General features: G+C 40.9%; 1 protein-coding gene across 4 annotated transcripts in view; it reads right to left on the reverse strand.

Moving 5' to 3' along the window:
• Positions 1–15,024, reverse strand: part of DENND5A (DENN domain containing 5A) — a 131,825-nt gene that overhangs the window by 11,897 nt on the left and 104,904 nt on the right. For 3 of the 4 annotated variants that reach the window (XM_039470496.2, XM_039470495.2, XM_039470497.2), the window contains 2 exons: positions 11,353–11,505; positions 1,210–1,294 (listed from right to left, as the gene is read on the reverse strand). In XM_039470496.2, the coding sequence (XP_039326430.1) occupies positions 1,210–1,294; positions 11,353–11,505 (238 nt within the window). The remainder of the gene's footprint in view (positions 1–1,209; positions 1,295–11,352; positions 11,506–15,024) is intronic. The other variant, XM_039470498.2, reaches the window with a different exon arrangement.

Below are 15,024 nucleotides of genomic sequence, written 5' to 3' on the forward strand. Positions count from 1 at the left end.
CTTGAAACCACTACTCACATCCTGTTCTGGCTTTATAGCAGCCTACAAAAGAGCCAAGAGAATGTGTAAAGAACAAGAAGGTTCTGGTTCTGTTCCAGAATGACACAGGACCTCTAGGAGAAGAGGAGATATAATACCTTTATATCCTCATGTCTGGCCTAATGCTTAAAACTTAGTATTTTCATCATCAAGCTGTTGATAATTTTTGGCTAGAGTTTATTCATTGACAATGACTTCCATAGCATTCTTAATAAGAACCTGCTCTTACACATGCAGAAAGTGGGCCAAAAAATTCCTCATAAGCCTATCTGGAGAACTCTTGTCCCTAGCCAATTATCTCCCCAGGTTCAGTGCTAGTTAAAGTCAACTAGTTCAAGAGCAAAGAGTTCATGCTCATCTTTTTACCACATTTAACTCGTCTTTACCACTGAGATAAAAACATCCAAGAAAGGTAAACAAATCTTTTGGCGGAGACTGAAGAACAAAGGATGATGTGAAGGGAAGATGCACCCAAGAAGTAAAAGAAGGAGGGGGATAACCCTGGAAAGGAAACTGAAGGATGGCCTAAACATCAGAGCAGGAGACAAGATGACTGGCTCTTGTCTGGCCTCTTCCATGAGCTCACTTTGTGATCTTAAGTAAATTCAATTCCTCTCTGGAATCGTTTCCTCCTGTTATAAAATAAAGGGCCTAGACTAGATGACCTCTGGTGTTGTCACAAACTCTGACACTTTTATTAGGTTAGAAACAGATAGGAAGTATAAGGGATCATTCACACTAGGACTTGACTTTGAGTAGGTCCAAGGAAGGACACTAACCACAGCTCTCTTGACTAACAGGATAGATAATCATAATGCCCATGTCAGAGACGTTTAAAAAAAAAAAAAAAAAAACCTCTGAAAACAGCCTGCTCCAAACCTAGGACACCAGTACCACAGTAAAACCCAAATTCATTTTGAGACTCGCCTCTTGCCCACAAAAATTTTCTATCTTGCCAGTAAAAAGGGTATAGAAACACTTAATGAAAGCAAATCATATGGTTTTGGTATGCTCTGTGGTTCAGAGAGTCTGGTGGCTCCATATTCAAAACAGAAAACATTCCAGAGCAAAGAATTCTTTGACCTGGAATAGTTTGCTTCAAGTGATCATTCCAGGGAGGGATGAAAAAGTGGGAAGAGGGCAGACTCTCCAATCCAGAGACTATCTTACCTGAGGTACTGAGGCTTCCTGAAGTGAGTTTTCTCTGCCGGTTGTCCTGATAATGTAACAGGTGGGACCATAAGGCTGATTTCCCCTGGAACCAATGCAAGGGAGAAATACCTATCAGTTTATATTTCAGGAGTCAAGGCTTTCAAGATACAGATAAAAGCTTTTGCTTAAAGAAAAAAAAAAAAAAAAAGTATGTACTGTTTCTTGTTTCCCTGTACATCCAGGATACAATGTATGCAAATATATCAATTTACTAAAATCCAGGAGAAATGTAAACAATGGAAGGTAACAGAAAAAGGAAATGGTCTCCCAGTGAAAATAGGAAGGAGATGGAAAAAAGAGCCTGAGAAGGGACTAGTGGATAAGAAAGAAAAAAGCAGCTGGGCACAGTGGCTCATGCCTGTAATCCCAACACTCTGGGAGGCCAAGGCAAGCAGATCACTTGAGGTCAGGAGTTTTGAGATCAGCCTGGCCATTGTAGCGAAACCCAGTCTCTACTAAAAATACAAAAATCAGTGGGATGTGGTGGTATGTGCCTGTAATCCCAGCTACTCAGGAGGCTGAGCCAGGAGATCACTTGAACCTGGGAGGCAGAGGTTGCAGTGAGCTGAGATCACACAACTGCACTCCAGCCTGGGCGAAAGATTCCATCAGAAAGACAGAAAGAAACACAGAAAAAAGAGAAAGAGAAAAAGAAAAAGAGGAAGGAAGGAAGGGAAGGAGGGAGGGAGGAGGGGCAAGGCAAGGAGAAGAAGGAAAGGAAGGGAGGGAGAGAGGGAAAGAAAGGAAGGCAAGGAAAGGAAGACAGGGAAAGAAGAGAGGGAGGGAGGAAGAAAGGGAGGAAGGGAAGGAGGAAGGGAGGGAAGGAAGGAAAGAAAGGCAAGGAGAGGAAGGCAAGGCAAGGAAAGCCAAGAAAGCAGGCAAGAAAGCAAGCCCGGCGCGGTGGCTCACACCTGTAATCCCAAAACTGGGAGGCGGAGGCAGGTGGATCACTTGAGGTCAGGAGTTCAAGATCAGTCTAGCCAATATAGCAAAACCCTGTCTTATTAAAAATACAGAAATTGGCCAGGTGTGGTGGCTCGCGCTTGTAATCCCAGCACTTTGGGAGGCTGAAGCAGAAGGATCACAAGGTCAGAAGTTCGAGACTAGCCTGGCTGATATGGTGAAATCGTGTCGCTACTAAAAATACAAAACTTAGCTGGGCGTGTTGGCCTGCGCCTGTAGTCCCAGCTGCTTGGGAGGCTAAGGCAGGAGAATCGCTTGAACCCAGGAGGTGGAGGTTGCAGTGAGCCAAGATTGCACGACTGCACTCCAGCCTGGGCAACAGAGCAAGACTCTGTCTCAAAAAACAAAAAACTTAGCCAGGCATGGTGGCACACACTTCTCCCAGCTACTCGGGAGGCTAAGCAAAACCCTGTCTTACTAAAAATATAAAAATTAGTTGGGTGTTAGGCACATGCCTGTAGTCCTAGCTACTCAGGAGGCTGAGGCAAGAGGATCACTTCAACCCAGGAAGTGGAGGTTGCAGTGAGCCAAGACTGTGCCACTGCACTCCAGCCTGGGTGACAGAGTGAGGCTCCCTCTAAAAAAAAAAAAAAAAAAAAAAAAAAAAAAAAAAAAAGAGCAGCAAATGACCTATCATCCTCTACATGATATGCTGGTTTTATGTTAGCTTGATGGCTTTTGCAGAGGAGTGGATATTCAGTCTATAAGCTTCAATCTTAGCTCCTGAATTTCCTAAAATATTTAAAGGTATTCCTTTAAATATTGTTCTAGTCCTGATTTTGCTACTTGGTGAACTAGGCAAAGCAGTTTGGTGAACCTCTCTGAATGTCAGTTTCCTTCTCTGTTAAGTGGGGGAAACCGTGGTATCTTTGGCTACCTTATAAGTTGTTAGTGCAGGCCAGGGAGAGTAAGTCACCACTATGACAAGGATTTACTACTGAAGGTATAGTTGAAGAAACCTACAGAAAGGTAGGCTGATATTTAACTGCAAGGCTGAAATAAACTATAGTCAATATAATAGAACCTTGGCATTTGGAAAGGTAAGAACTGCAGTTTAAACTATTTGAGACATGTAGTAATTTGTCATTTTGCCAAGGCACAAATCTGAATAGTATTTGCAAGCCTCATGTGAGGGACCAATTCACCTGGGTAATGAGTGAGCCCTGCTGGTCACCCAGCAACTGCTTTGTCTCTTTCTAATCACTGTTCAGTACATCATGACCCTTGTTAAATGAGAAAAACTTTATTTCAGATTCACAGTAAATTTCCCATGTAACTAATAAAATAATATAAAGGTTGTAAGTTTGTTTTAGTAAGATTATAATAATTTTATAAATGACTTTGGTTCTATAATAATCATAGAAGCTACCAGGTTTTGAGGCTTACTATAAACTAAGCACTGGTTCTATAATAATCATAGAAGCTACCAGGTTTTGAGGCTTACTATAAACTAAGCACTGTGTCAAATGTTCAAAATACAATATTTTAATTAATGATCCCAGTAGCCTAACAAGATATATATCTCTATCCCTATTTTCTTTAGAGAAGAAGAAACTGAGGATCGGAAAGGTTAAGTAACTTGTACTAGGTCACACCATTAGTAAACAGAGTGTTGGGATTCAAGCTTAAGTTTAATGTCAAAACCATTGCTCTTAATAACTATGCTACACAAGATGCTTCTGAAAAGGTCATTTAACTTTTTAAGTTATACTTTCTGAAGAAAATTTTGTGCTGTGAAATGAATGTGAAGATTTAAGGCCTTAAGATTTACTCTATGAGAGTACCGAGGGTCTGTCTTGTTTATATTCACAAACTTGATCTACTTTGGGGGAAAAAAAAAACAAAGACATCTAAATGGTAGGAAACCCTTGCTATAGATCTGCAAGCTGTCAAAATAAGCTTGCTGTATGTTTGTGTTTCCTACAAAATTCATAAACTTAAAACAAAAGCCAGCAATTTCAAAGGCAATTTAAAAATATATATAAAAACTAAAATCAGAAAATACTAGCTTTTTATTCATCCAAATATCAAATATTTGAAAAAAAAAAAAAAAAAAGCATAAATGTCTAACAACATTAATGAGACTTACAAATCCTATACACTGCTACTAAGAAAGTCTATTGTTTCCTGTTAGGAACCAAAAAGAAAAAAAACAATAATTTACAAAGCTTAAAAAAAAAAAAAAAAAAGGCCGGGCGCGGTGGCTCACGCCTGTAATCCTAGCACTCTGGGAGGCTGAGGCGGGTGGATCACAAGGTCAAGAGATCGAGACCATCCTGGTCAACATGGTGAAATCCCGTCTCCACTAAAAATACAAAAAATTAGCTGGGCATGGTGGCGCGTGCCTGTAATCCCAGCTACTCTGGGGGCTGAGGTAGGAGAATTGCCTGAACCCAGGAGGCGGAGGTTGCGGTGAGCCAAGATCGCGCCATTGCACTCCAGCCTGAGTAACAAAAACGAAACTTCATCTCAAAAAAAAAAAAAAAAAAAAAAGGTTGGTTGGCCACGATAATTCACACCTATTATCTCAGCACTTTGGGAGGCCGAGGTGGGTGGATCATCTGAGGTCAGGAGTTCAAGACCAGCCTGGCCAACATAGTGAATCCCCATCTCTACTAAAAATACAAAAACTAGCCAGGCATGGTGGCAGGCGCCTGTAATCCCAGCTACTCAGAAGGCTGAGGCAGGAGAACTGCTTGAACCCAGGAGGCAGAGACTGCACTCCAGCCTGGGCAACAGAGTAAGACTCCATTAAAAAAAAAAAAAAAAAAAAAAAAGTCTATAATGTATCTAACAGATAATACAAGAGCTTAAAATATTTATGGTCTTTGACTTAGCAATTCAACTTCTAGAAATCCATTCATCCTTCCATTTACTACAACCATTAGAAAGTAGGCTCCCTAACACCTAGGCAGCCTAGGAAAGCAGCTGAAGGGAACTTAATAGAACTGTCTGAATGTGACACACAGTACAGCTGGTGACCAGAGAGCCTGACATGCAATAACACCAAAGAGCCAAAGACAAAAGCAAAATCAGGCCACCACACCAGAAGAAGAAAGACCCTGGCTCACAATAATTACAGAGGTGGGAAGAGTAAGGACAAGAGTGAAAGGGCAGCAACTGGGCTGCTGCACTTTGGTCTTTCCAGTCCAAGAGACATGGTCTACTCTTTTTCCTCTTTTGCAAAGGGGTTGATTGGGACTGAAAGGTTCAATACAGCCTGATTATCCATTTGTGAACAGGGATAAACAATAAATTGTACCAGATTCTACAGGAATCTAAGCAAGAAAGATAAGAACAACTCCTTTTCACATATCAACCCCAAATGGCCGCAGTTACAAAACTAGTATTAAACCTAAGCCAGGTGTGGTGGCTCACGCCTGTAATCCCAGCACTTTGGGAGACTGAGGCAGGTGGATCACCTGAGGTCAGGAGTTCAAGACCAGCCCAGCCAACGTGGAGAAACCCCGTCTCTACTAAAAGTACAAAAATTAGCTGGGCATGGTGGCAGGTGTCTGTAATCCCAGACGCCTCAGGAGCCTGAGGAAGGAGAATAGCTTGAACTTGGGAGGCAGAGGTTGCAGTGAGCCAAGACGGCACCACAGCACTCCAGCCTGGGTAACAAGAGCGAGACTCCATCTCAAAAAAAAAAGAAAGAAAGAAAAGAAAAAGAAAAACCAAACCTCTATCTGCTAGAAAAACGTACTACAGGTGGAAGCCCATCTCCTTGGAAGAGGTCACTGAAAGCCAAAGAGAGTGGTGAGGATAACAGAGGTTCTTAGGAAGACTTGCTACATGGAGCCCTGTGCAAGCAGTCAAGTCTAGTAACAAAATTTAAGAGGCCAGCAGCAAAAATTACTGTTTGGGTTCTTTCTACATTCTAAGCAGGTAATAATGGGTGGTTGCTCAGGAAAGTACCCCCACAGGGGCATAATAAAATCACCCTCTGAGAGCAAATTTAGTCACATTCTGGGTGTATGATGAAGGACAGCAGGTAACCAGGGTGTGACATCTGGATTGGAAGATAAATGAAGAATGTCTCAGAATGATAAAGCAGCCAGCAAAACGGAAGCCTACGGAGAACATAATGTTAGGAACCCAACATAGATCATCAGGGTCAATCTCCAGCTGAACAGGTAACTCTAAGAACATAAATGCCCTGCCAGCAAAAACAGATCCTCACTCTCCTCTGGTGACATGTCACTGTTTCACTTCCAGAGCTCTAAGTCAGGACTAAGAGCAAAATGGAACCTCAACTAAACAGCCCCCATTATTTTATACTGGTTTCTAGCCAAACAAGTAGACTATCTCTTCAAAGGAGAGAGGATCAAATGGACTCTAAAAGAAAATCCAGTCTGGCCAACATGGTGAAACCCCACCTCTATTAAAAATACAAAAAAATAAGCTGGGTTTTGTGGCCTGCACCTGTACTCCCAGCTATTCAGGAGGCTGAGGCAGGGGAATTGATAGAACCAGGGAGGTGGAGGTTGCGGTGAGCCAAGATCGCACCACTACACTCCAGCCTGGGTGAAAGAGTAAGACTACGTCTTTAAAAAAAAAAAAAAAAAGATACAAAAATTAGCCAGGCATTGTGCGCTGCTGTAGACCCAGCTACTCGGCAGGCTGAGGTGGGAGCATCACTTGAACTCAGGATGCAGAGGTTGGAGTGAGCTGAGATCATACCACTGCTCTCCAGCCTGGGTGACTGAAGGAAAGAGGGGAGGAGAGGGGAGGGGAGGGGAAGGGAGAAAAGGGAAGAGAAAGGGAGGGAAAGGAAGGGGAAGGGAGGGAGGGAGGCATGGAGGAAAGGGGGAAGGGGAACGTAGGACAAGAGGGAGGGAGGGAAGAAGGGGAAGGGGGAGGTAGGACAGGAGGGAGAGAAGGAGGGATGGGGGAGGAGAAGGGAAGGAGGAAGGGAAGGAGGGAAGGAAGGAGGGGGGAAGGGAGGGGAGAAGGAAGGGGAAAGGGAAGGGGGAAGGGAGGGGGGAAGGGAGGGAAGGAAGGAAGGAGGGGGAAGGAGAAAGGAGAAGGAAGGGAGGGAGGGAGGGAGGGAGGGAAATTCTTCCTACTGTGAGACCTCCTACAAAATAATAAATTCCTCCTACAATGGGAATTCCTGCAGAATACCACTGCAAAGCCTAGAAGACAGATTTAGAACATATAATGATATGGCGCTGTTTTTCAAAATGCAAGAAGAAGCCTCACTAACTCCCTAGAAATTTTTGTAGTAAATATTTAAATGTTTTCAGCATGTATGTTTTACCTCAAAGCTAAAAGATCTCAACTATAGTACCAGGCTTGCTAAATTTTAAGGAAAATTATAAAAGGATTATACATATTCTACTCACTTATTACAGAGAAAAAGAAACAAAATCTTCATATAGAACCCAACATAATAATGGCTGTCATATGTTGCAAACTCATCACACACCAGGTATTTCCTTTCACTGCCTCTAATTATGACAGCTGAAAGGTATTTATTTCTTTTAACTGTATTTTAGGTTCAGGGGCACACATGCAAGTTATATAGGCAAACTGCATGTCACAGGGGTCTGGTGTACAGATTACTTTGTCATCCATGTAATAAGCCAATAGGTAGTTTTTCCATCCACTCCCACCTCCCACTCTCCACCCTCAAGTAGGCCTTGGTGCCTGTTGTTCCCTTCTTTGTGTCCATGTGTACTCAATGTTTAGCTCCCACTTATAAGTGAGAACATGCAGTATTTGGTTTTCTGTTCCTGTATGAGTTCACTTACAACTATGGTCTCCAGCTCCATCCATGTTGCTGCAAATGACATGATCTAGTTCTTTTTTGCAGCTGTGTAGGGTTGCATGGTGTATATGTATCACCTTTTCTTTATCTGGTCTACTGTTGATGGGCATTTAGGTTGATCATAACTTTGCTATTGTGAATAGTGTTGCAATGAACATACATGTGCATGTGTCTTTATGGCACAACAATTAACATTCTGAAAGACAGGTTTTTATTAGCTATCTACCTTTCATGGATTTGGAAAAATAAGGCTCAGAAAGCACAAGTTGCTTATTTAAAGTCATCCAGGGGAGCCAGGATTCAAACCCAAGTCTTTCTGACTCACAGTTCATAGTGTGGCTACTACACCACAGTCTCAAAATCTTAGGGATGCAATACACAATTTTTAACATCTAAAAAACTCTATATATGCAGTGTTGTTTACAATACAGAAAAATCAGAATTAACCTAAATAACTAATAATAAGAGATTGATTAAAGTATGGCACATCTATACAAGAGATGTAGTCATTGAAACAGATTTTACAATAACCACATTCAGAGAGCCAGAAACCAGGCTCTGAGCTTAATTATCAAATCCACATATGGACCCAATGGAGGTGGGTACTTTCAAAATTCCATCAGGCAGGGCACAGTGGCTTATGCCTGTGATCCCAGCAGTTTGGGGGGCTGAGGCAGGAAGATCATTTGAGCCCAGGAGTTTAAGACCAGCCAGGACAACATAGGGAAACCCTGTCTCTACAAAAAATAAAAAATTAACTTGGCATGGTGCAACACACCTATAGTCTCAGTCTCTAAGCTGAGGTGGGAGGATCACTTGAACCCAGGAGGTAAAGGCTGTAGTGAGCTGTAATCATGCTAGTGCCCTCCAGCCTGGGCAACAAAGCAAAGACTCTATCTCAAAAACTAAATTAAATTAAATACACAATAAAATAAAATAAAATTCCATCACACATATAAGGAAACAGGCTTAGAGAGACTAGGTAACTTGCTCATTTTCATAAAGTTATTAAATAGGAATCATACTTCAAATCCAGATCTGTCTGTTTTACAGTTGAGCTCTTAAACACTTACTATACTATCATCTAAAAATTAGTTAAGAGCATAGAAAAGACATGAGATAAAAAACAACGCAAGTTGCAAAACATTATGTACAGTATTATTTCATTTGGATTTTTTAGAAAAACACTTTACTGAGATATAATTTGTGTTAACATAAAATTCACACTTTTAAAGTATGCACTTTTCTGAACAAAAAAACAGGGTTTTTACTATAGAGTTGTGCAGCCATCACCACTATCTAATTCTAGAACATTTTCATCACCCCCAAAAGACACTCCATATGCATTAGTCGTCCCTTCCCATTGCTCCCTCCCTCCAGCCTCTGGCAACCCTTAATCTACTTTCTGTCTATGGATTTGCCTATTTCAGACATTTTGTATAAATTAGATCATACTATCTGTAGCCTTTTGTGTCTGGCTTCTTTCACTTAGTAGGTTTTCAAAGTTCATCCATGCTGTATCACATGTAGGTACTTTATTCCCTTTATTGCTCAATAATATTCCAATGTATGGCTATACCAAATTTAGGTCACCCACTCATCAGCTGATGAACATTTGGGTCATAATAGCCTTATATGATTACACTATTATGACTAATGCTGCTATGAACTTTTTTTTTTTTTGAGATGGAGTTTTGCTCTTTTTGCCTAAGCTGAAGTACGATGGTGCAATCTTGGCTCACTGCAACCTCTAACTCCTGGGTTCAAGCAATTCTCCTGCTTCAGCCTCCCAAGTAGCTGGGATTATAGGCATGTACCACTATGCCTAGCTAATTTTATATTTTTGGTAGAGATGGGATTTCACCATGTTAATCAGGCTGACCTCAAGTGATCCACCTGTCTTGGCCTCCCAAAGTGCTGGGATTACAGGCATGAGCCACCACACCCGGCCTACTATGAACATTTGTATACAAGTTTTTGTGTAGACATATGTTTTCACTTCTCTTCAGTATGTATCTAGAAGTGGGCTTGCTGGGTCATACAGTAACTGTTTAACATTCTGAGGAACTGCCAGACTGTTTTCCAAAGTGGCTGTACCATTTTACATTCCCACTAGCAATCCGTGAAAGTTCTCGTTTCTCCACATACTTGCTTAACACTTGTCACTGTCTTTTTTTGTTTGTTAACTACTCTGTTGATGTATCTCATTGTGGTTGCATTGGGTTTTTAAATATATAGCTATAATGCATGGGGATATGTACACATAAGAAAGCTCTGAAGAACAGGTGTTGAAGATTGTTGCTATACCCATTAGAATGAACACTCCAGGAAGGTGGAAATCTTGGTCTGTTTTGTTCACTGAAGTATTTCTAGTGCCTACAACAGTACCTGACATACTGTAGGCCCTCAAGAAATACTAATGGATACTATAGCAAATATGTATTTTCTAATTTTTCCATGATAAAACTTTTCAAAAAATTTCAAGTTATTTTCAAATCTAAAAATACATAAAAAGAAAAAGTAGCCGGGCGCGGTGGCTCAAGCCTGTAATCCCAGCACTTCAGGAGGCCGAGGCGGGTAGATCACGAGGTCAAGAGATCGAGACCATCCTGGTCAACATGGTGAAACCCCGTCTCTACTAAAAATACAAAAAATTAGCTGGGTATGGTGGCGCATGCCTGTAATCCCAGCTACTCAGGAGGCTGAAGCAGGAGAATTGCCTGAACCCAGGAGGCGGAGGTTGCGGTGAGCCGAGATCGCACCATTGCACTCCAGCCTGGGTAACAAGAGTGAAACTCCATCTCCAAAAAAAGAAAAGAAAAAGTATCTATCTTGACTACCAATTGAAAACACAGTATTTTGAAATAAGGAAATTATCTGGGTATTAAGTGGAAAAATCAAACTTACTCAACTTCCTGAGGCCTTCTTGCAAATGTTTAGATAAACCACTTGCATAAAAAAGAAATGTTAATGACAGACTTTTTTTCCACTGTGAATATACTATTAGTGAAGAATCTTTAGTGTATGATTGGTACTTATGAACTCCATCTTCTCTTTCTGGTCTATCTCCAGATGAGGGCCAGCTGCCAAACAGGACCTACCTATCATGTTGACCGTTAGCGCTACCTCCAGGAAGAAAGATGCCTCTTTTAAAAAGTCTGACAAACACAAAGATTTATAAAGCTTATCTTGAAGGAAAATAGTTTGGATCACATTTATTTGTTTGTCTAATTATTTCAAATCTCACTCCAGAGCACTGTGTACCACTCTTCAAAGCCAGTCAGCTAGACAGAAAGAGTGTGGGAAAGTTAGTAACTGAAAACAGGAAGACAATCCGCTGAGCAGAGAGGCTAGACACCCATTACCTGTTTTACTTGTAGTCCATGACTCCAGATCCTTTCCAGGAGATCACAAAGGCTGGCAATCAGGGTGTTCTCCTCTACCCCTGTGATGTTCACCTCCCCATGCCCTAGCTCCACAGCTTCTCGGCCCATCTTTTCCACCAGCATCCTCTTGGTCTACAAGGAAGCAGTCAACAGGATTAAATAACCACAGTGAGCAGTATCACATACAACCTGAGAGGGTTCCGACAGCCTGCATAGCACATCTGTTGGGCTGGGAGGGACAGGATAAATAAGCCTCAAGAACGCAGAATATATTTATATCCATATAGGTCAGGTTACAAGGGAGTGCACGCTTTAAAATTTTAGGTAAGAAAAGGATAAGCTCCTCCGACAACAGCGTGGGAACCCTCTCTCGCTCTCTAATAAATTGCTTTTTCTGCCAAAAAAAAGAAAAAAAGGATAAGAGCACAGCAACCTGTATGACTCCTGGCCAGTGATTTCATCACTCTGTATTCAGTTTTTGCATTTATGAGAGAAACAAAGCTAAATAAACCCTTCCATCATGCTCACCTCTGACAGTCTCTGATTCCCACTGCTTAAATAACCCTACTAAATAAACCGAGCATACGTACAACTTAGAAATATATCTGAATTAACTGTCAAGGAGACAAAAAAAATGAGGAGGTAATTTACATAAAAATTTTCAACTGCTTATTGTAAAATCATAACCAAGAAAACAGACACTGTATAATGATAATCATAGTTTTTATTAAGTACTATGTCAGGCATTGAACTTAGCATTTCATTATCTCATTTAAGCCTCCTAACAATCTATGAGGTAACTATTATTATCGTTCCCAATTCACCAATAAGGAAATTGAGAAATATAGTAATCAACATACTAAATTTAAATATAGTATAAATCAATATTCTATATTGATTTATACTATAATAAATTTATAATATTCTATATTGATTTATACTGTACTTAAGTATAGTATAATTCTAAGTAACATGCCCAAAATCTATTATTTAAATATAGTACTATATTAAATATTATCTATATATATCAACCTTCTAGACTCAACTGACACTCCCACCTCAGCCTCCCCAGTAGCTGGGACTATAGGTGTGCATGTTTCTTTTGTGATTTGCTTGGCTTTTTTTCCTTTAAGACACTAGGTCTTACTATGTTGCCCTGGCTGGGCCCAAACTTCCAGGCTCAAGCAATCTGCCCACCTCAGCCTCCCAAGTAGCTAAGATTACAGATGTGTGCAGATACTCCTGGCTTGTGATTTGCTTTTTCACTAAAGTTATATATATATATATATATATATATAACTTGCCCAAATGAACAAGCAAAGTAGCAACAGATCTGGCCTTTGAACCTGTATCTGTCTGAACTTTGAGTCCAAGTTCAAAAGTAAGATTTAACTATGCTATAAATTTGTGACATATAAAAATCTAAGAAAAGAAAAACAAATCACCCCAATCCTATCTTTCAGAAGCAACAACTTTTTAATACTTTGGCATATTTCTTTCCACTGTTATGGTCTTTAACTTTTTTACCGTTAAATACATATTTATGCTATTACATCATTATAACCAGTGCCAGCATTTTCTTTCTTTCTGGTTTTTTTTTTTTTTTTTTTTTGAGATGAAGTTTCACTTGTGTTGCCCAGGCTGGAGTGCAATGGAGCAATCATAGCTCATTGCAACCTCCACCTCCTGGGTTCAAGCGAGTCTCCTGCCTCAACCTCCCAAGTAGCTGGGATTACAGGCATGTGCCACCATGCCTGGCTAATTTTGTATTTTTAGTAAAGACAGGTTTTCTCCATGTTTGTCAGGATGGTCTTGAACTCCCAACCTCAGGTAATCTGCCTGCCTCGGCCTCCCAAAGTGCTGGGATTACAGGAATAAGCCATGGCACCCAGTCTGTTTATGCCTTTGAAGCACCCCACATGCCCTCTTCCATTCACCTTCCTACTCTAGAAGCAACCACTTACTTACACAATGAAACTACAGAAAAACAAGAAAATTATTATTACCTATATTTTTAACCCTAAAATACATGGTTTGGTTTGCCTGTATATATCTTTTTTTTTTTTTTTAATGACAGGATCTCTCTCTCTGTTGCCTAGGCTGGAATGCGGTGGCTCAATCATGGTTCACATAGCCTCAACCTCCCAGACTCAACTGACCCTCCCACCTCAGCCTCCCCAGTAGCTGGGACTATAGGCACACATGTTTCTTTTGTGATTTGTTTAGCTTTTCCTTTACAAGACTGGGTCTTACTATGTTGCCCTGGCTGGGCCTGAACTCCCAGGCTCAAGTAATCTGCCTACCGCAGCCTCCCAAGTAGCTGGGATTGTAGCTGTGTGCCAATACTCCTGGCTTGCAATTTGCTTTTTCACTCAAGTTTATATTTGTGAAATTCATCCACACTGATGTGTATAATTGTTATCCATTTCCATCGTTGTATAGCATTCCACCATATGAATATGTTACAATATGTTTATTAATTCTCTTACTAATTGGCTTTGGGTTGTTTCCAGTTTGGGGCTATAAAAGAATGCTGCTGTAAACTTCTTGTACATACCTCCTGGGACATGCTCCGAAAGTTTCTCTAGGGAATATACCTAGGAGAAGAATTACTAAACAATAGTATACTGTTTTCCAAAATTATCATACCAATTTATACTTCCAACAGCCTGTTGCCCTATGTGCTAGCCAATGCTTTGTGATGTTATATTGATTATTATATTTCTTCAATTCTAGATGCATATTTTCTCACATATTTAACATGTATATACCTGATATATATTTCACAGTCATCACTGGCTAGGAATAGGAAGTTGTCACAGCCAGGTCATGCATCTCAAGAATTCTGACAGTCCGGTCCAGGCGCAGTGGCTCATGCCTATAATCCCAGAACTTTGGGACGCCAAGGCAGGCAGATCACTTAAGGTCAGGAGTTCAATGCCAGCCTGATCAACATGATGAAACCCCATCCTACTAAAAATACAAAAATTAGCCAAGAGTGGTGGCACACCCCTGTAATCCCAGCCACTCTGGAGGCTGAGGAAGGAGAATTGCTTGAACCTGGGAGGCGGAGGTTGCAGTGAGCTGAGATTGTGTCACTGCACTCCAGCCTAGCTGGCACAGTGAGACTCCATTTCAAAAAAAAAAAAGAAGAATGACAGTCCAACCGCTTAGAAAAAGAAAATGCATAAATGCAGCATCACCAATGTTCTTCATAGTACAAAGGCAGAAAAGACAAACTTGTATGGGGAAAAAATTATAGATATTAATTACTAAGAGTGAACTGATGGAAGTTTTATACACACACACACACACACAGACTCTGGCCACAATGCCTGGCCAGAGTTTTTTTTAAACACCTGAATTTAAATTATCAGTACTGATATATTAATCTAGCTTTTTTTTTTAGAGAGAGGGTCTCCTGCAAACTTGACCTCCAGGGCTCAAACGATCCTCCTACCTCAGCCACACAAGTAGCTGGGACTAAAGGTGCATGCCACCATGCCTTTTTTTTTTTTTTTTTTTTTTTTGGTAGAAATAGGGTTTCATCATGTTGCTTAGGCTGGTTTCAAACTTCTGGGCTCAAGTTGTTCGCCCACCTCCACCTCCCAAAGGGCCAGGATTACACGCATGAGCCACTATGCCCTGCCA

The sequence above is a fragment of the Saimiri boliviensis genome, chromosome 6 (genome assembly GCF_048565385.1).
Source record: "Saimiri boliviensis isolate mSaiBol1 chromosome 6, mSaiBol1.pri, whole genome shotgun sequence".
NCBI classification, from domain to species: Eukaryota; Metazoa; Chordata; class Mammalia; order Primates; family Cebidae; genus Saimiri; species Saimiri boliviensis.